The 14,869-nt window shown below is 38.8% G+C and overlaps 1 protein-coding gene across 7 annotated transcripts in view; it reads left to right on the top strand.

The window, feature by feature from the left end:
* The window catches only part of Svil (supervillin), a 223,911-nt gene that overhangs the window by 141,388 nt on the left and 67,654 nt on the right, over positions 1-14,869 (top strand). For all 7 annotated transcript variants that reach the window (XM_047520180.1, XM_047520175.1, XM_047520174.1 and 4 more), the window contains one exon: positions 12,925-13,008. In XM_047520180.1, the coding sequence (XP_047376136.1) occupies positions 12,925-13,008 (84 nt within the window). The remainder of the gene's footprint in view (positions 1-12,924; positions 13,009-14,869) is intronic.

Below are 14,869 nucleotides of genomic sequence, written 5' to 3'. Positions count from 1 at the left end.
GTCCTGTTTAAAGGTTTAGGGAAACAGTCTAGGTAGATTCCTAGTTGTTCAATTCAAACAAGCAGTAGTTTCACAGGTGGATTGAGGAGGAACGAGAAGCTACAGTGGAGCAAATTCATTCTGTGAAAAAATATGTATACTTTGTGTGTGTGTGTGTGTGTGTGTGTGTGTATTGGAAAGTACTCCTGTGTGATTCACCTTGGGACAAAGTGATAAACAACACCTGGTCTCTGTTTTAAGAAGAAGTAATGTACCTGAAGCAGATCTTTTTCATTATTGAAGTTTATTAAGCCAAAGATCTGCCCCCTCTTACTTCATCATAGCAACTGAAATATTTGGAGATGTCAGCTTCTAAGACAAATAAATACTCTTCATCCTGAGAATGTATTTATGCTCAACCTTAGGACTTAATTCCTTAAAATGAGACTGTGATCTGTTCTCTCATATTTTGAAAGGGGAGGTCTTTTACTTGGTAAATTAACACTTCATCATAGAAATCTTAGTTTTGTTACTCTCTATCAAAGGTAATCCTTTGTGTGTTTCCTAGGTTGGCAAAGAAACCTAATAGATCACAATTTAGAAAGAATGTTGAAGCTATACAATTGTGTTGCCTAAAAAATGGTCAGGGTAGGGGACAGTTGGGAGTGTAGCCCAGCATGTGCTTAGTAAGCATGAGTCCCTGGATTCAATCCCTGGCACCCAAAAAAAAAAAAAAAGAAAAGAAAAAGAAAAAAAGAAAAAAGGAATCTAATTTCAGATTGTCATACAATGACAGCTATCTCAAGTTGTTGTCAAGGTATCCAGGTTAGTCACCTAGGTCACATATAATAGGTTCTCAGTGGGCTGGGAACTTAGCTCAGTAGTAGGGTACCTGCCTAGCATTCATAAGGCCTGGATGCATTCAATCCCTAGGACTGCAAAATAATTAAAAGTATATTCTCAGTAAGATTTCAAATCAGTTGTGATAAAAATTAAAGCTTTGCTGAACATTCCAAGTAAAAGATAGGATATTTGATATACTTGATAGTCTGGTATGGGTTAAAATCTCTACTTGTCCCCCAACCCAATCCTACCCTCTACTTCACCCTCTGTGGTAGGATGGAACCCAGGGCCTCACGCATGCTAGGCAAGTGCCCTGCCACTGAGCCATACCCTCAACCCCATGTTAAAATCTTAATGTTCAAAGATGTGTATAACTGAAAGTCTTCGAATATAGGGAAAAGCTTTGTTTTCCTGCTGAGTCCTGTAACTACTTAGAACCACTTCTTCAAACGTTATTTGGAAAACCATATTACCACAGAATTTTCCTAAGTTCAGTCTTAGCTTCACAATGCTTCACTTTCATAAAGAAAAGTTAGAAAGAATCAAATCATAAAAGAATTCAAGAAGAGGCACTTTCTTTTTATTTTTTTAAGCCATTCAAGGTGCACAGGCAAAGAAACACAGACCATTTCATAATATATAGGAGGAAAACATCTGAGATCCATTTATGAAAACATGAAGAGAGATGGAAAATAACATGTGAGGAATATGAGATTTTTAAAAATTAAAGTTCATTTTGTAATGACTGTGTTATTCAGTTTGTAAAGGTGAATTTAAAATGGATTTATATTCGACTTAGATGTCCTTTATCTAGAACCATGAAATTCAAGCTTCAGAAAGTCATTCTTGTCTGATTTCTATTTGGGAGGAAGGAAGATGAACAAAAAAAATACTTTCTAACCTAAAATGCTCACAAAAGAAACCCCACCCCGTGACCTGAATAATCATAAAGGAAAATAATAATGTCATTTGATATGAAAATATGTAACAGAAAAGTTTAAGAAGATTAAGAAGCAAGAGAAAAAGTATCCACAAATAAAATAATAACAACTGTAACCTGTTTTTGTATTTGCTGGGCAGGGATGGAACCTGGGGCTTCGTGCGTGCTAGGCAAGTGCTCTACCATTGAGGGACACCCCCAGCCAACAAGACACTTTCATGCTTCATTTTTTTCATGGGTGTGTTTTATCCTGAAATGGAATATTTTTCTTTTTGCTTTACTCTTTCATCACCTACTCTGCCAACATTCTGGCTGGTAAATCTTTGAATCAATGCATTCCCATGTCATAATTTTGTGCTAAATAGCAAGAGACTGTTTTCTTTCATTAAGTATGAACACACTACTCATGAATATACTGTCCGAAGATTATCTACAGTGCCCTCAAATGCAAATGTGAGCCAAAGCCTCTTGCCCAGAGCGCCCATGTACACTCCCATCAGCACACACCTGTGCCTGTGTATAGAATAATCATTAGTACGCCTGCCTCACTGTGCTGAGCTGTTCTTAAGCATTATAGGCTAAACACCAGTCTTTAGGGTAGTATTTACCTGAGGCATGTATCTATTTTGGAATTATTTAGTATTCAGTTTATATGGTAAAGAAGGTTTATAAAAAAGTTAACTAATGTTGTCTGGGGTCGTGGCTCAGTAGTAGAGCACTTGCCTAGCATGTGTGAGGCATTGGGTTCAATTCTCAGCACCACATATAAATAAATGAGTAAAATAAAGGTCTATCAACATCTAAAAAAATTATTTTTAAAGTTAATGTATTCATGATTTGTTACAGGTCTTTAGCCCCCAAATCATGTTAGGTGCCCAAGGAGTCAGATAAACACATTATTCTGAAGAAAATTAAGAATATACACCCAGCCCTCACTCCTCCAACCCTTCCAAACCCTATAAAATTGGAATTTTAGAAATTATGTTTTCTGGAGAGGTAGTGTTACTGAAATGAATCATTCTTTGTTAACTTGGCCACTGTAAATTTTAGGATATATATATCAGTACACTGAATAATCCTATGGATTATTCAGATTTTTAAAAATCTGAATTCATGCTACAACTAGAAATCCTGAACCCAAGATCTGTTCAACTTGCTACCTTGTACAACTCTTATTTTTGAGAGAGAAAAGAAATGGAAATGTGCCGTATATATGTTACTTCTGTGAGTAAGAAACTCATGACCTTGGATCCCCAGCTGCTTTTTGCTTGAGCATCAATTGTCGCTGTTCTCATTCAACTATGTGCCTGGCAAAGAGAGAATGAAAGGGAGCTTACACTTTATTTTCTAGTGGTGATCCTCTAGAGGATCCTTGTCCCTCATTTGACATTAGGAGAATTGCTATTGGTGGACAATGGCTGGGGTATGCTCCCCATGGACGCTTGGGATGTGGAAATCATCTGCTTTCCTACCTAACATGATGCAAAGTTTTTCATGGTCAAGATGATGTCTGATTCACCTGTGTTACTTCGCAGAAATTTTTCAGCTCAGTACTGTACACACTGTAGGAGCTCAATAAACATGTGTCAAGTGAACCTGAATTAGTCTTTGTCTACATCATGTTGTATTATTCAGTGATAAAAGGAAAATGCAGGTTGGTTCAGGAAGATGAAGCTGGGTGCCCCCCAGAGTGAAGCTTTTTCTGCCACACCTTAACTTGCAGACTGAGCCACTAAGAAAGGGGATTGTGTAGGCACTTGTAATTTACCTCTCATTGGGTTTGTTCATCTTCAGATGAGAAGTTTGAATCTCAAAACCATCTCCACGGTCTCGAGTTCTCCTGGTTCTAGTTGTTGATTGTGTCCACACACTGATAGAGATGTCGACAGGACAGGAGAATGCTTGGTGGTCAGCCTCCTGTCTCAGCTCCTGTCCACTCGGGCTGCAGACTGTGTGACATGTGCTCCAGGGACCAGGGCAGAGCTTCATGGAAAAGAGATCTCAGGTCCTTCTCTAAAGAGAAATCTTCAGTGCAGCTCACATATTTGTTCTGTTATTAGAATGGAATCCCTTTCATCTTTCAGTCCCTATACCCCCAAAATCTGCATTCCCCAAAATCTGTACCAACTTTTGACTGTTAAATATGAAGTTAAATCATTTCTATTTTTTTTTCATTAGCTCTGTTAATGAACAGGCAATTCCTGTTTATTGAATTAAATATGATTATGTCTCCCACAATACCAGCCTGCGATCTATGTCACCTAAAAATTCACGTATGCCACACTCTAAATGCAAAATTTTGTCTGAGTCTGCCCTTGCACATGCACATGCTTATACATATATGGAAAACAACTACTTTTTACCCAAATGGGTGACTCTTAGCAAATTAACTGTTAATTTTAATGAGATGCAGAAGTTAATGCACATTCTTCTTAAGCTGAATAATGTGTTATAATTAGAAGTTTTTATATCTTTGGGATGGAAACCCACGTGGTGAAGCTAATTTCACTGTGCTAGAATTGACTTTGTTGTGGTGGTAGGAAGCACTTTCTGTTGACTCCTAGATGTTATAGGGAGCCAAAGTGTGTCGTTATGTACTTAGTGCACAAACCAAAAGCAACTAACTCCTAGCTTCCATGAAAACTTAGGGCGAGTTCTTACTTCCTAGTACTATAACTCTGCGTCAGCCACTTGCCACATCAAAAATTGTTCTGTTACATCTGAAGTCAACTTCTTCTTCTTGTGGTCCCGGGTACCCATCCAGTCTTTTTCCAGTGGAGGCAACCTCTGCTTTATCGGGAGATAACTCACCCCAAATCCCACAAAATAAATTCTCTATGTGCAGAATTTTAGACTCAGAACCAGAAGTAACTGGAGATTATTTAATTTAAAAATGTACTTATATGTAGGAAAAAACTAAAGATTTAAAAATTAACTTGGTTGAGACAATAGGGTACCTTAATAAAACTGAGACTGTTATCCGTCATCCATCCATTCTTTCAGGTTTTCTGAATCAGAGATTTTTCCTGTATACCCCAGTTTTTATTGATATCAGTGTTATTTCCCATCATGGCAGAAATAGAGTTTGCTACTTTTGTCCTTTGAAGGTTAGAGATTTTAGGAAAAAAGATCAGATCAGGGACATTATAGAAATATTTAGGGGGGATTTAAATAAAGCATTTAAAAAACCTTGTCTTCATAAACAAAATGGAAGTTTATAATCTGATGATTCAAACTCAGTAGGCAGCTGTCCATCTATATGGGTCAATTTCAGCTCTGAGGTAGTTTAGCTAGTCATCCAGGAATATTATATTGAGGGCTGGGGTTGTAGCTCAGTGGTAGCACAACTGCCTAGCACGTGTCAGGCACTGGGTTCCATCCTCAGTACCAATAAAAATAAATAAATAAAAAACAAAGGTATTGTGTCCATCTACAACTAAGAAAAAAATTTTATAAAAAGAATATCATATTGAGCCTGCTATGTGACAGGTCTTGTACTTCTAGCTGGGTGTATTGTTTTTAAAATGTGGAAAATGACTACAACACATGGGGTGACTATGGTTCTAAAAACCAGTATTGGGCACTATAGGAGTACCAGGGATGGGGTATTAATTCTTGTCCCTTGGAGAAGTGGTCATAGCTAAGTTCATAGGGATGTGGTGAGTTTGCTGGATGTGGAGGGGAGGCTGCTAGAGGTGAGGAGGCACAGACGCCCAGGAGGGGATGAGGAAAGACTGGAGAGCCAGGTGGGAACCAATCACAAAGCACCTAGGATGACCCCAGAAGGCACTGACCTGTGCCTTGTTCAGGGAAGTACCTGAAGGGTGTTTCAGGGAGGACAACAAATGATATGTTGTACAAATATCACTCTGGTGGAATGTGAAGACTTGTTCTAAAGGAGAATCTCTTACATTCAGGGATCCCAAAATAAGTGGTGGTTGCAGTTACCCAGACCTGAGAGAACAAGGTATCTGGTTTTACAGTGGACTTTGCTCTTAGCCTGGTCCTACTTGGCCTTTCACTAAATCATTTGGGGACATGAAGGTAGAACGATTATATTTCTGAAGTAAGATTTATAAATAAGTTTCATGACAGAAAGAATGAGGAGATGGGAGAGAGATGGAGGGGGAACGGATGAAAGGGAAGAGAAAAGAGAAAGAAGCAAAACTGAAAGTTTGAGAACTAGAGCGCTTAGACCTGGAACTGTAGTGAATACAGTAAAATACCTGAAGCAATTATCTTATAAAGAAAAAAGGTTTTATTTAACTCATGGTTCTGGAGGTTTTAGTCCAAAATCAGTCAGCCCCATCACTTTAGACCTGGGATAAAGATAACACGATACAGTGGGAGCTCCATGACTGAGCAAACCAGTCACTTACATCACCAAACAAGAAACAGAGAAAGGGACTGAGAGGCCAAGATCCCACATTCCCCTTCAAGGGCATGTTCCTAGTGACCTTGGGACCCCAATTGTCCCTACCACACAAAGCTTCCACCAGTTCCCAGAAACACCACCCTTGGGACTACACCTTTAACACATGAACCTCTGGGGGACACCCTTCAAACCATAGCAGTTGGGAACTAACAAGATGAAATTTAATAAAGTCTTGTATTGAGAGAGGAAAGAAACTTCAGTGTAGGAGTTCAGGATTGGAGAAACCTGATTTAACAGCAGTTCATGGGAAACAGACCTAAGAGTTTTAGTTGATAGCAAGTTCTTTATGTGACTGCCAAAGTAATCAGTCCAATCTTGGGGTACATTAATGAACGGGAACTCTCTGTAGCACAGGTAGGTAACAGTCTTCATGCTCTGCAGGGCTCAGATTGCATCTAGATATCTAATTCCAATAAGGTTATTGACAAATGAGAACATGTCCAGGGGAGAATCCACCTTCCCATCTGCCCTGGTTTCTTGAACTTTCCAGAATTTTGTGACTTCTCACTGTCTTAATAGGCTCCTGAATCACTTTTGGATCCTCTTACAAATTCTCTGGCATTTATTCTTTCAAACCAGTCTTTTCTTGCCGTTATCGGATTGTCATTTTCCCAGACACATTAGGTGCTGAAGCCAGGCATGGCCCAGGGAGCTCTAATATTGTCAATGTGACTTGTGATTGATGATGATTCTTCTGGAAAGGAAACAAGGAAGAGGAGGAAATGATGACTCAAATGAGCTTTCACAACTTTGCCCACATCTCTTAGGAAGGATAGACAGATGCCTAACACCCTACTACCAAGCTTCCATACCCATAAAAGGATTTTAGCAATTTTATCAGGATCCTCCCAACATGGTACCATGGATTGGTATGATGCCAACCTGCAAGATTGCTTATGAAGATTTCAATAATAGCCCTTCTTTACTACTAAAGTCCTAAGGAAGGATGGATACCTTGGCTGATTCATTTTCATATCTTCTTCCCACATTCTGCCCAGCATCCAGCATATATCAAGTGACTCAAGCAATCATTTTTTGTTTTGTGCAATGCTGGCGATTACACTCGGTGCCTTTCACTTTCTAGAAATGTGTTCTACCATTAAGCTAAATCCTCAACTCAAATCATTTTGAATGAGTATTCTGGCTATTTTCTCTGGTTAAGTGTAACCAAACTACAGCAGTGCTGCTTGAAATAGCCAGTTTTCAATGTACAACCTGTATGAGACTTGCGCTTGAATGTAAACCATGGATAGTTTCCTTCATTGAGAAAGTCATGCTATAAAGAAAATGTCAGCTGAATTAAACATCAGGCTTACTGATGTTAGTTTTCATTCTGGTGCAAGCCTTTTAGCTAATCATAGACCAGTGACTCCAATTAGCAGGACACACTGAGTAACATTTGTTCATACCACAAGGCTCTTTCCATTCTGTTTGAGGTTGGAATTCTTTTGTATGGTCTTGAGTCAGTGTTCTCTTAAATTTTATTAAACTCTGAATGTGAATCATAAGTGAGTGAAAAATCATTGGCTGTTTTGGGGGACCTCGTGACCTTAGTTCTCAGCCCTGAAGCTTTGAGTCTGGGCTACTGTCATGAGTCAGATCGTTGTAGTAGTCAGTTTTCTGTTACGATAACAAAATACCAGAGATGATCATTTATAAGGAGGAAATATTGTTTTGGCTTATGGTTTCAGAGGTTTCAATTCAATAAAGACCCCATTGCTTTAGGTCCACAGCAAGGGAACATGTGGCAGAGGAATTCACACCTCATGGAGGCCAGGAAGCAAAAGAGAAAGAGGAGGGGCCAGAGCCCAATATCCCCTTCAAGGGCATAACCCCATGACCTAACCTCCTTCCAATTGGCTCTACTTCCTACAGGTTCCACCACCTCCCAACAACACCATCAGCTGGGGCCCAGGCCTTTAATACCTGAGCCTTTGTGGGTATGCTTCTAATCCATAGCAGCTACCCATTGCCTGGATTCCTTTAATCCAGGCAGGAAACATAAAAATCCAAACCCAGTTAGTAGCCAGAAATGAGATCCTCTCAGAAGGTCTGGTGTAGCACCAACCTAGGCTGGTGAATTTGGGGAAATATGTAACCACTACCCCAGTCAAGATAGAAAAGGTCCCCATCAGTCATTTTGCCTCCGTCCACCCACCATTCACTCTCAACTCTATGCAGTGACCTAATAACTGCTGTAGCCTGAGAGTATCACATGTTTGGTTCAGGTTATTATGTTGCATAAGATGAATCATTTCCCATTAATTGTGTGTGTGTGTGTGTGTGTGTGTGTGTGTGTGTGTGTGTGTGTTTGGTGTGTATGAGTATGCGGGCAGTAGGGATTAAACCTAGGATCTCACACAGGCAAAGCCTATACTTTACCACTTATCCACACCCCCGCCCTCACTGCCTCCCATTAATTTTTTAATCAAGCCTCAATTATCAAAAATAATTAAGCACTGCATTAAAGAACACTACAAAATAACACTGTAAAATAATAGCATTCATACACAACTTAAATAAACAAGAAGAAAACCAAAGAGAAAAGTAGTTGGCACTATTCATTTAAACCTTTTTATTCATATTTTTTAAAACATTTTTTAGTTGTTGGTAGACTTTTATTTTATTCATTTATTTTATTTTTATGTGGTGCTAAGGATTGAACCCAGTGCCTCACACATGCTAGGCAAGTGCTTTACCACCAAGCCACAACCCAGCCCCATTTTCTTCATATTTTTAAAACCTCGTGTGTTATTAAGCTACTTCTTGAAAGCAATATCTCTTTGGTCCCAGAAATCAATTTTGTTCTTTTATTAAATATATATTTTAAAATCTGAGTCTGGGCATCTCTTAGGCATACTATAACAATAATCTGTCTACTACAAAAGAGGAAAGTCAGTCCAAGAACTTTCACTGCCTCACTCCTTTGATTTTAGATATATGCTAGAGAACCAGAGGAGGAAGGTAAATGGGTTTTGTAGAATTTATAGGTAATTGGATAAATCTTTGTTGGAGGTAAAACAAGCAGCAGAGAGACACACATTAATCTGGTCATGGTTGTGGATGTGGTCAGGAAGCCCTTGGTGTCTGCCTTGCGTGAGCCTAGAGCACATGAACACTAGCACCCCAACACACTGTTAATAGTCAAGCCAGGGTGTCCATTTTATTTCCCCAGAATTTGGACATTTGAACTCCTGGAGGGGTAGAAGAGGTAGACTTAGGGATCTAAGCACTAGGTCCAAGCTCAAACATGGGCAGTTCATATGTTGTTTTTGTACATCATTTTCTTCATCTGTAAAATGGGGATAAGAATAACTCACAGTAGACTGAGGATATAGCTCAGTGATAGAGCAATGGTCTAGCATGCGTGAGGCCCTGGGTTCCATCCCCAGCACCACAAAAAGATTGCCTCATAGAGTTGTGGAAATAATTATTCAACAAGTCATCCACAAATATTACTGAGCTCTGCTATTTTCCACACTCTGATGATAACCACAGTGAACAAAGTCTCTTCACTTAAGACATTCACATATCCTAGTGAGGAGTGATGTCATGGAGTGGGGAGGATAGGGATAAGGTCAGTGAGATGTATGGATGTGGGGTACACTGATCAGGGAAGACCTTGGAGTCCATTGTAAAGGCTTTGGGTTCTACCCTAAATAGTAGGTAGAGCCATATGAGGCTTCAAAAGGAGGAATGACCAATCTACCTTACATTTTCCAGGAATTACTGTGTCTGCTAAGTTGAAACTAGATTATAGACAGGCAAGTATGAAAATAGAATAATGAGGTCATCTCAGGAATTGGGGTGAAGGTGTTAGTGGTTTGAATTAGAATAATAGCAGCAGAAGTAGTGGAAAGAGCTTATGTTTTGAGGGTAACCTGTAACTTTGCTCATGACTTAGATGTGGAGTACAGAAAAAAACAGAGGAGGCAAAAATTAGTCTCCATTGTTTGACCATTCACTGATATAGGGAGGACTCTAGTACAAGTTGGTTTAGGGGAAAATCTAGAGCTCATTTTCTAGATATGCTACATATTCTTGAAGGAGATATTGCTAGGGATGAAACTCAGGACCTTTGCATTCTAAGTAGGTGCACTTTCCTACTAATCTACACCCCCACTCTGTGCACATGTTAAATTTAATATGTCTATATTAGATATTAGAACGTTTATACTAGATATTCAAATGTCAAGAATCCAGCTAAATCCAGGAATCTGGAATCCACAGGTGGGAGATTACATGGAGATAAACATACAGGATCCTTGACACAGACTAAAAACTGGATCGAGACCTCAATTGTTGTTGGAGATGTGAGGAGGGTGAGGATTCTCTGGTAGGGGTGGTGAGGAGGAATCAACAAAGAAAGCTAGGAAATAAAGGGGTGATCATCAGCATGCAGCATTGCTGATATGACTGAGGTTGACCACTTTCTATGAGAGAGTAGATAAGAAGTACCCCAGATGTCCTCTGCACAAGAGGTGTTTGACTAATTTAGATCTCTCCTCATCCCCCTTCTTTCTTTTTTGTTTCGGGTGGTGGGAAAGCTCCCCCAGGTACAGGAGTCCTGAAAGCCTTACTTGAGAAATGTCCTAAATTGTTCCTGCCTGGAGTTTATTTACTTAAGCCAATGTGAACCCTCCTGGTGAGGCAGGACCCAGGCATCCTAAAATCACATGACTTCAGAATGGAGTTTCTAAATATATCATCTCATTAAAACTTATAAATTTGCAGTGCCCTGTTGTCTATGAAGAAGAAAACAGAGGAGACCAGAGTTTGGAAAGGCTCACCAGGTTCTGGGCATGATACCTTCACATACAATTGTTTATTTCTTGTTATATACATTTTGTGTTTATTACATATAATGTGTTGGACTTTCAGTGCTCACTGCCCTGATAATAGGTATTTGTTTTTTGGCTATTCCATATCTCAGCTTTAATGAATCAATGGAGTATAGTAAGTCTCCCACCCCCAACCTTTTCTGTGTATGATTTTCATTTTATAAATGCTGACCCAACCTATTCTTGAGCAAGCCCCTGATAATGTTTTATGGTGATGCCGACCAAGTTTTATTCTTGTCCATGAAGATTGTGTTCAAAAAAATTGGCCAGCAGTTCACAGTTTGCAAAGCGTTCCTTTATACAAAAATATATTTGACCCTTAAAATCACTATGAGATAGGCAGATTAGTTATACTAACTTGCTTGTTTTCCAAAGCATTGATGTGCTATTCCCTCTTTTCTCTCTGCACACTGTCCTAAGTTGCATCGCCTCCTTAGCTGCAGATGATCAGCTGAACTATTCCTAAGTTCGAGCAAATGTTGAGAGTCCAATTAGAAAATAAAATGTACATACATCCTAATTTTTATTTGCTGTGCATAAGACTGTTGTAATAGTGGGAATCAGGAGGTGAAATGACAGGTTTGGTTGTGGAGAGACTGGAGGATTTTACTGCAGAAATAGCTAAGTCCAACTGTAGAATACTACAGAGTTCAGTGGTCACAGCAAGCTAAATAACTCAGTGACAGGCTCTTGCCCGGCAGCTTGAACCAAAACTAAAATGATTTTAGAAAATTAAGTTAATTTAATTATAATTCTCATTCTACTCTTTTGTAAATTGCTTAGAGCTACAATGTTTCCAGCCTAGTATTTAAACACTCCTGCAGATAGATTCAAAAGGTACTGAGCCAGTAAACATTTAAAATAGCATGCAGAAGTTCCATTTTTTTCTTTTTACATCTTAAGGGGGTGTTTCTCCTATGACTTGTTTCACATTGTTAACACAAATTTCTCTTTCCTTTGGTTTCTCTAAAATATCTTCAGCCTCTCGTGATTACTTCATCACTTTCTACCTTGCATTATATTTGATTGTGGCTTGAGGAATAAATATGTAAATCATATGTTATCTTAACAAACTGCAAGGATTTCAATGGCCAGGATGATGCCTTTTTCATGTTTGTTACCTCTCAGAGCGTATTTAAATAATTCAGTATTTTGTACAGGGTGAGAGTTCAATAAACATTTGTCTAATGGACCTGAATAAGCATTTGTAACTGTGGTATTAATTGCTTTGTTCAGTGATGAAAGGAAAATGTGTAATAGGAACTAAAGATGTGATCTCATTGAATTTGTTTTTATTTCTTTTATTCATTTTCTTTATTTGGCATGCATCGTGTTGCATGTACACTGTTTTTATATGTGTCTGTTTACCAGTGTGCCTCAGCACTTATGGAAGTTAAGTTGCCATATATATATATATATATATATATATATATATTATTTTATTTTATTTTATTTTGCGGTACTGGGGATCAAACTCAGGGCCTTGTGCTTGCAAGGCAAGCACTCTACCAGCTGAGCTATCTCCCCAGCCCTGCCTTATATATTTTATTCCAACTTCTTTTGGATAATTACCTGGCATTTGTAGGTAGCGTGTGACTCTAACAGACTCTCTTCTAATAATTTAAAATTACTTGAAAAACACTTTCTCTGGTGACTTTAGATATATTTGTTTCTATCTCTTGGTGTTTGGAGAGAGCCAAATGTCCTGGCAATTCTGTAAAGCCAATAATAAACCCTATGCCAAAATGTACTTAGATATTTTCAAAAGCCAAGATTATTATTTACTTAATAAAAACACCTTTAAGTGTTCTGTTAGAATAAAATCTATGTATTTACTAACATTTTAGTAGAAATCATCTGAAGCCTTGTTTTTTTGTACCTGGCAGCACAGGGAAGCTCAACAAACATGAGTGGTTTCTGCAGAAAGATTCTGAAGGGGACACACCTTCACTTATCAACTGGCCTTCCAGGTACATCTCACGTTGAAACTTGTGGCTCATGTTTAATGGATGCTTTTCTGTTTTCCCTTGGACTTGGCCTTGCTGTTCCACACATTAGCTAATGCTGACTCTCTTCTTGCTCTCTTGTTAATGGCAGTGCATTTGAAAACCGTGTGTTCAAAAAGAAGTTACCTTCTAAACATTGTTTTCTCCTCCCACCACCCTAATCCATGCTGATAACATTTCTCCTTCCTCCTTTTTCCCTCTCTCGACAATCTTTTCTACATCTTTTGCTTTTCCCCTTTCTCACCAACTCACATAGAACTGGCCAGTTGGGGGCAGTAGTGAGCCCATAAACAGACCTCTTGGTTTCAGTCTTTCCAGTCCCACTACCAGACAGCCAGTGTTCCCTCTTGCCAGAGCCCTTTGTCCAACACTTCGGCCTCCTTGTTTTATGTCTCCCTGACTCTACACTAGTAGTTAATTTTCAACAGTTAAATTTAGGGCATGTGGTTTTAAAAGCAGACAAAAACCCCTATCATTTCATTTTTAAGATTGGGGGCAGGGAGAGGCAGAAGAAGTAAGAATGAGTAAGTCATTGGAGGGACAAAGCACCCATGTACTGAGTTTCTAACAGTGACTTTGTTCTCAGCTGAGGACAACATTCAGATTGTCTGATTAGAACCCACATTCCACAGGAGAACTTGACCACATTTCAGTCTCCTTTTAAAAGATTAACAAAGGTTATACATATGAAAACCTCCAACACTGGCTAGTCTCTGAGAAAAATAACAACTCAGAATGTTTGTTTCCCATGAGTCGTTCATAATAACTGCCTTTTATGTGTATCTCTTTTTTTTTTTTAAGTGTACCAATACCCTGGTTAAAAACCACAGAGGAGTTCATATTTAATTTAGCAGGGTGCACTTGTCCTTAAAGTGACCATTCTTTTCCATAAACTATGCATCATAAATAATTACTTTTTCTGACTCATTTTAAGTAAATAAAATTTCTACATTTTCCCAAGAAATCACTTTTCCCACTCCAAATGTTTTCTTTTTTTTTAAACGTTACAATCAATCAGTAATCCATTCTCAGTTTGAATGATTTTCCCTTTCTCACTACATGGTATTTCAAAGAGTAAAATTAAGAACTAGCTAATACTTCTAAATGTTTACACTTTGCTGAATACTAAGCAATGTGTTTTGCTAACATCACACTGCATACATTATATCACTATTATTTGCTTTTTCTTGTGTGGTGCCATAGAATGAACCCAGCACATGCTCAGCAAGTGCTCTGCCAGTGAGCTATATCCCCATCCCACTATTATTCCCATTTAAAAGGTAAAGTAAGCGAGGCTTAGGAAGGGCAGGTAAGTTGCCCTTACTCTTGGGACCCCACAGTCAGAGCTCTTGGCTAGTTTGCTTCTGCAGTAATGCCCAAAGGTCTGTGACTTTTAAATGGGATTTCACTTTTGCTCTCAGATATGTAAATAACTCTAAAAGCAAGCAGAGCCTTCTCTTTTTAGATTAGCCTTCAACTGAGGGCATAACAGCAACTGCAGAGGGGGAAATGTTCGCTTCCTTAATTCTCTCAAAATGTGCCTTTTACCCTATGCTCATGGTGCTTCAGTGTTAGTAAGGATGTCTGAACTGGTCACCTGTCTTATGAATGGATGACTGTAGTCTGCATGATATATGAACATAGTTTGCTTGAAAAAGCTTGTGAATGTTTCCCTGAGTGCTTCAAAAGAGAAGTGATTATCCCCTCTTGAGCTCTGGAAAAAGTGCAAATTAAAAAATCAAATACGCCCTTACATTTCCAGGGCGATGTTTGGTCAGTAGGTATCTGGAAATACCCTCACCATTACCACCCACTGTCCATATAC

This window comes from Sciurus carolinensis, chromosome 12 (assembly GCF_902686445.1).
Source record: "Sciurus carolinensis chromosome 12, mSciCar1.2, whole genome shotgun sequence".
NCBI lineage: Eukaryota > Metazoa > Chordata > Mammalia > Rodentia > Sciuridae > Sciurus > Sciurus carolinensis.
The sequence above is the reverse complement of the archived record's forward strand: the minus strand, read 5'-3'. Positions and strand labels throughout refer to the sequence as shown.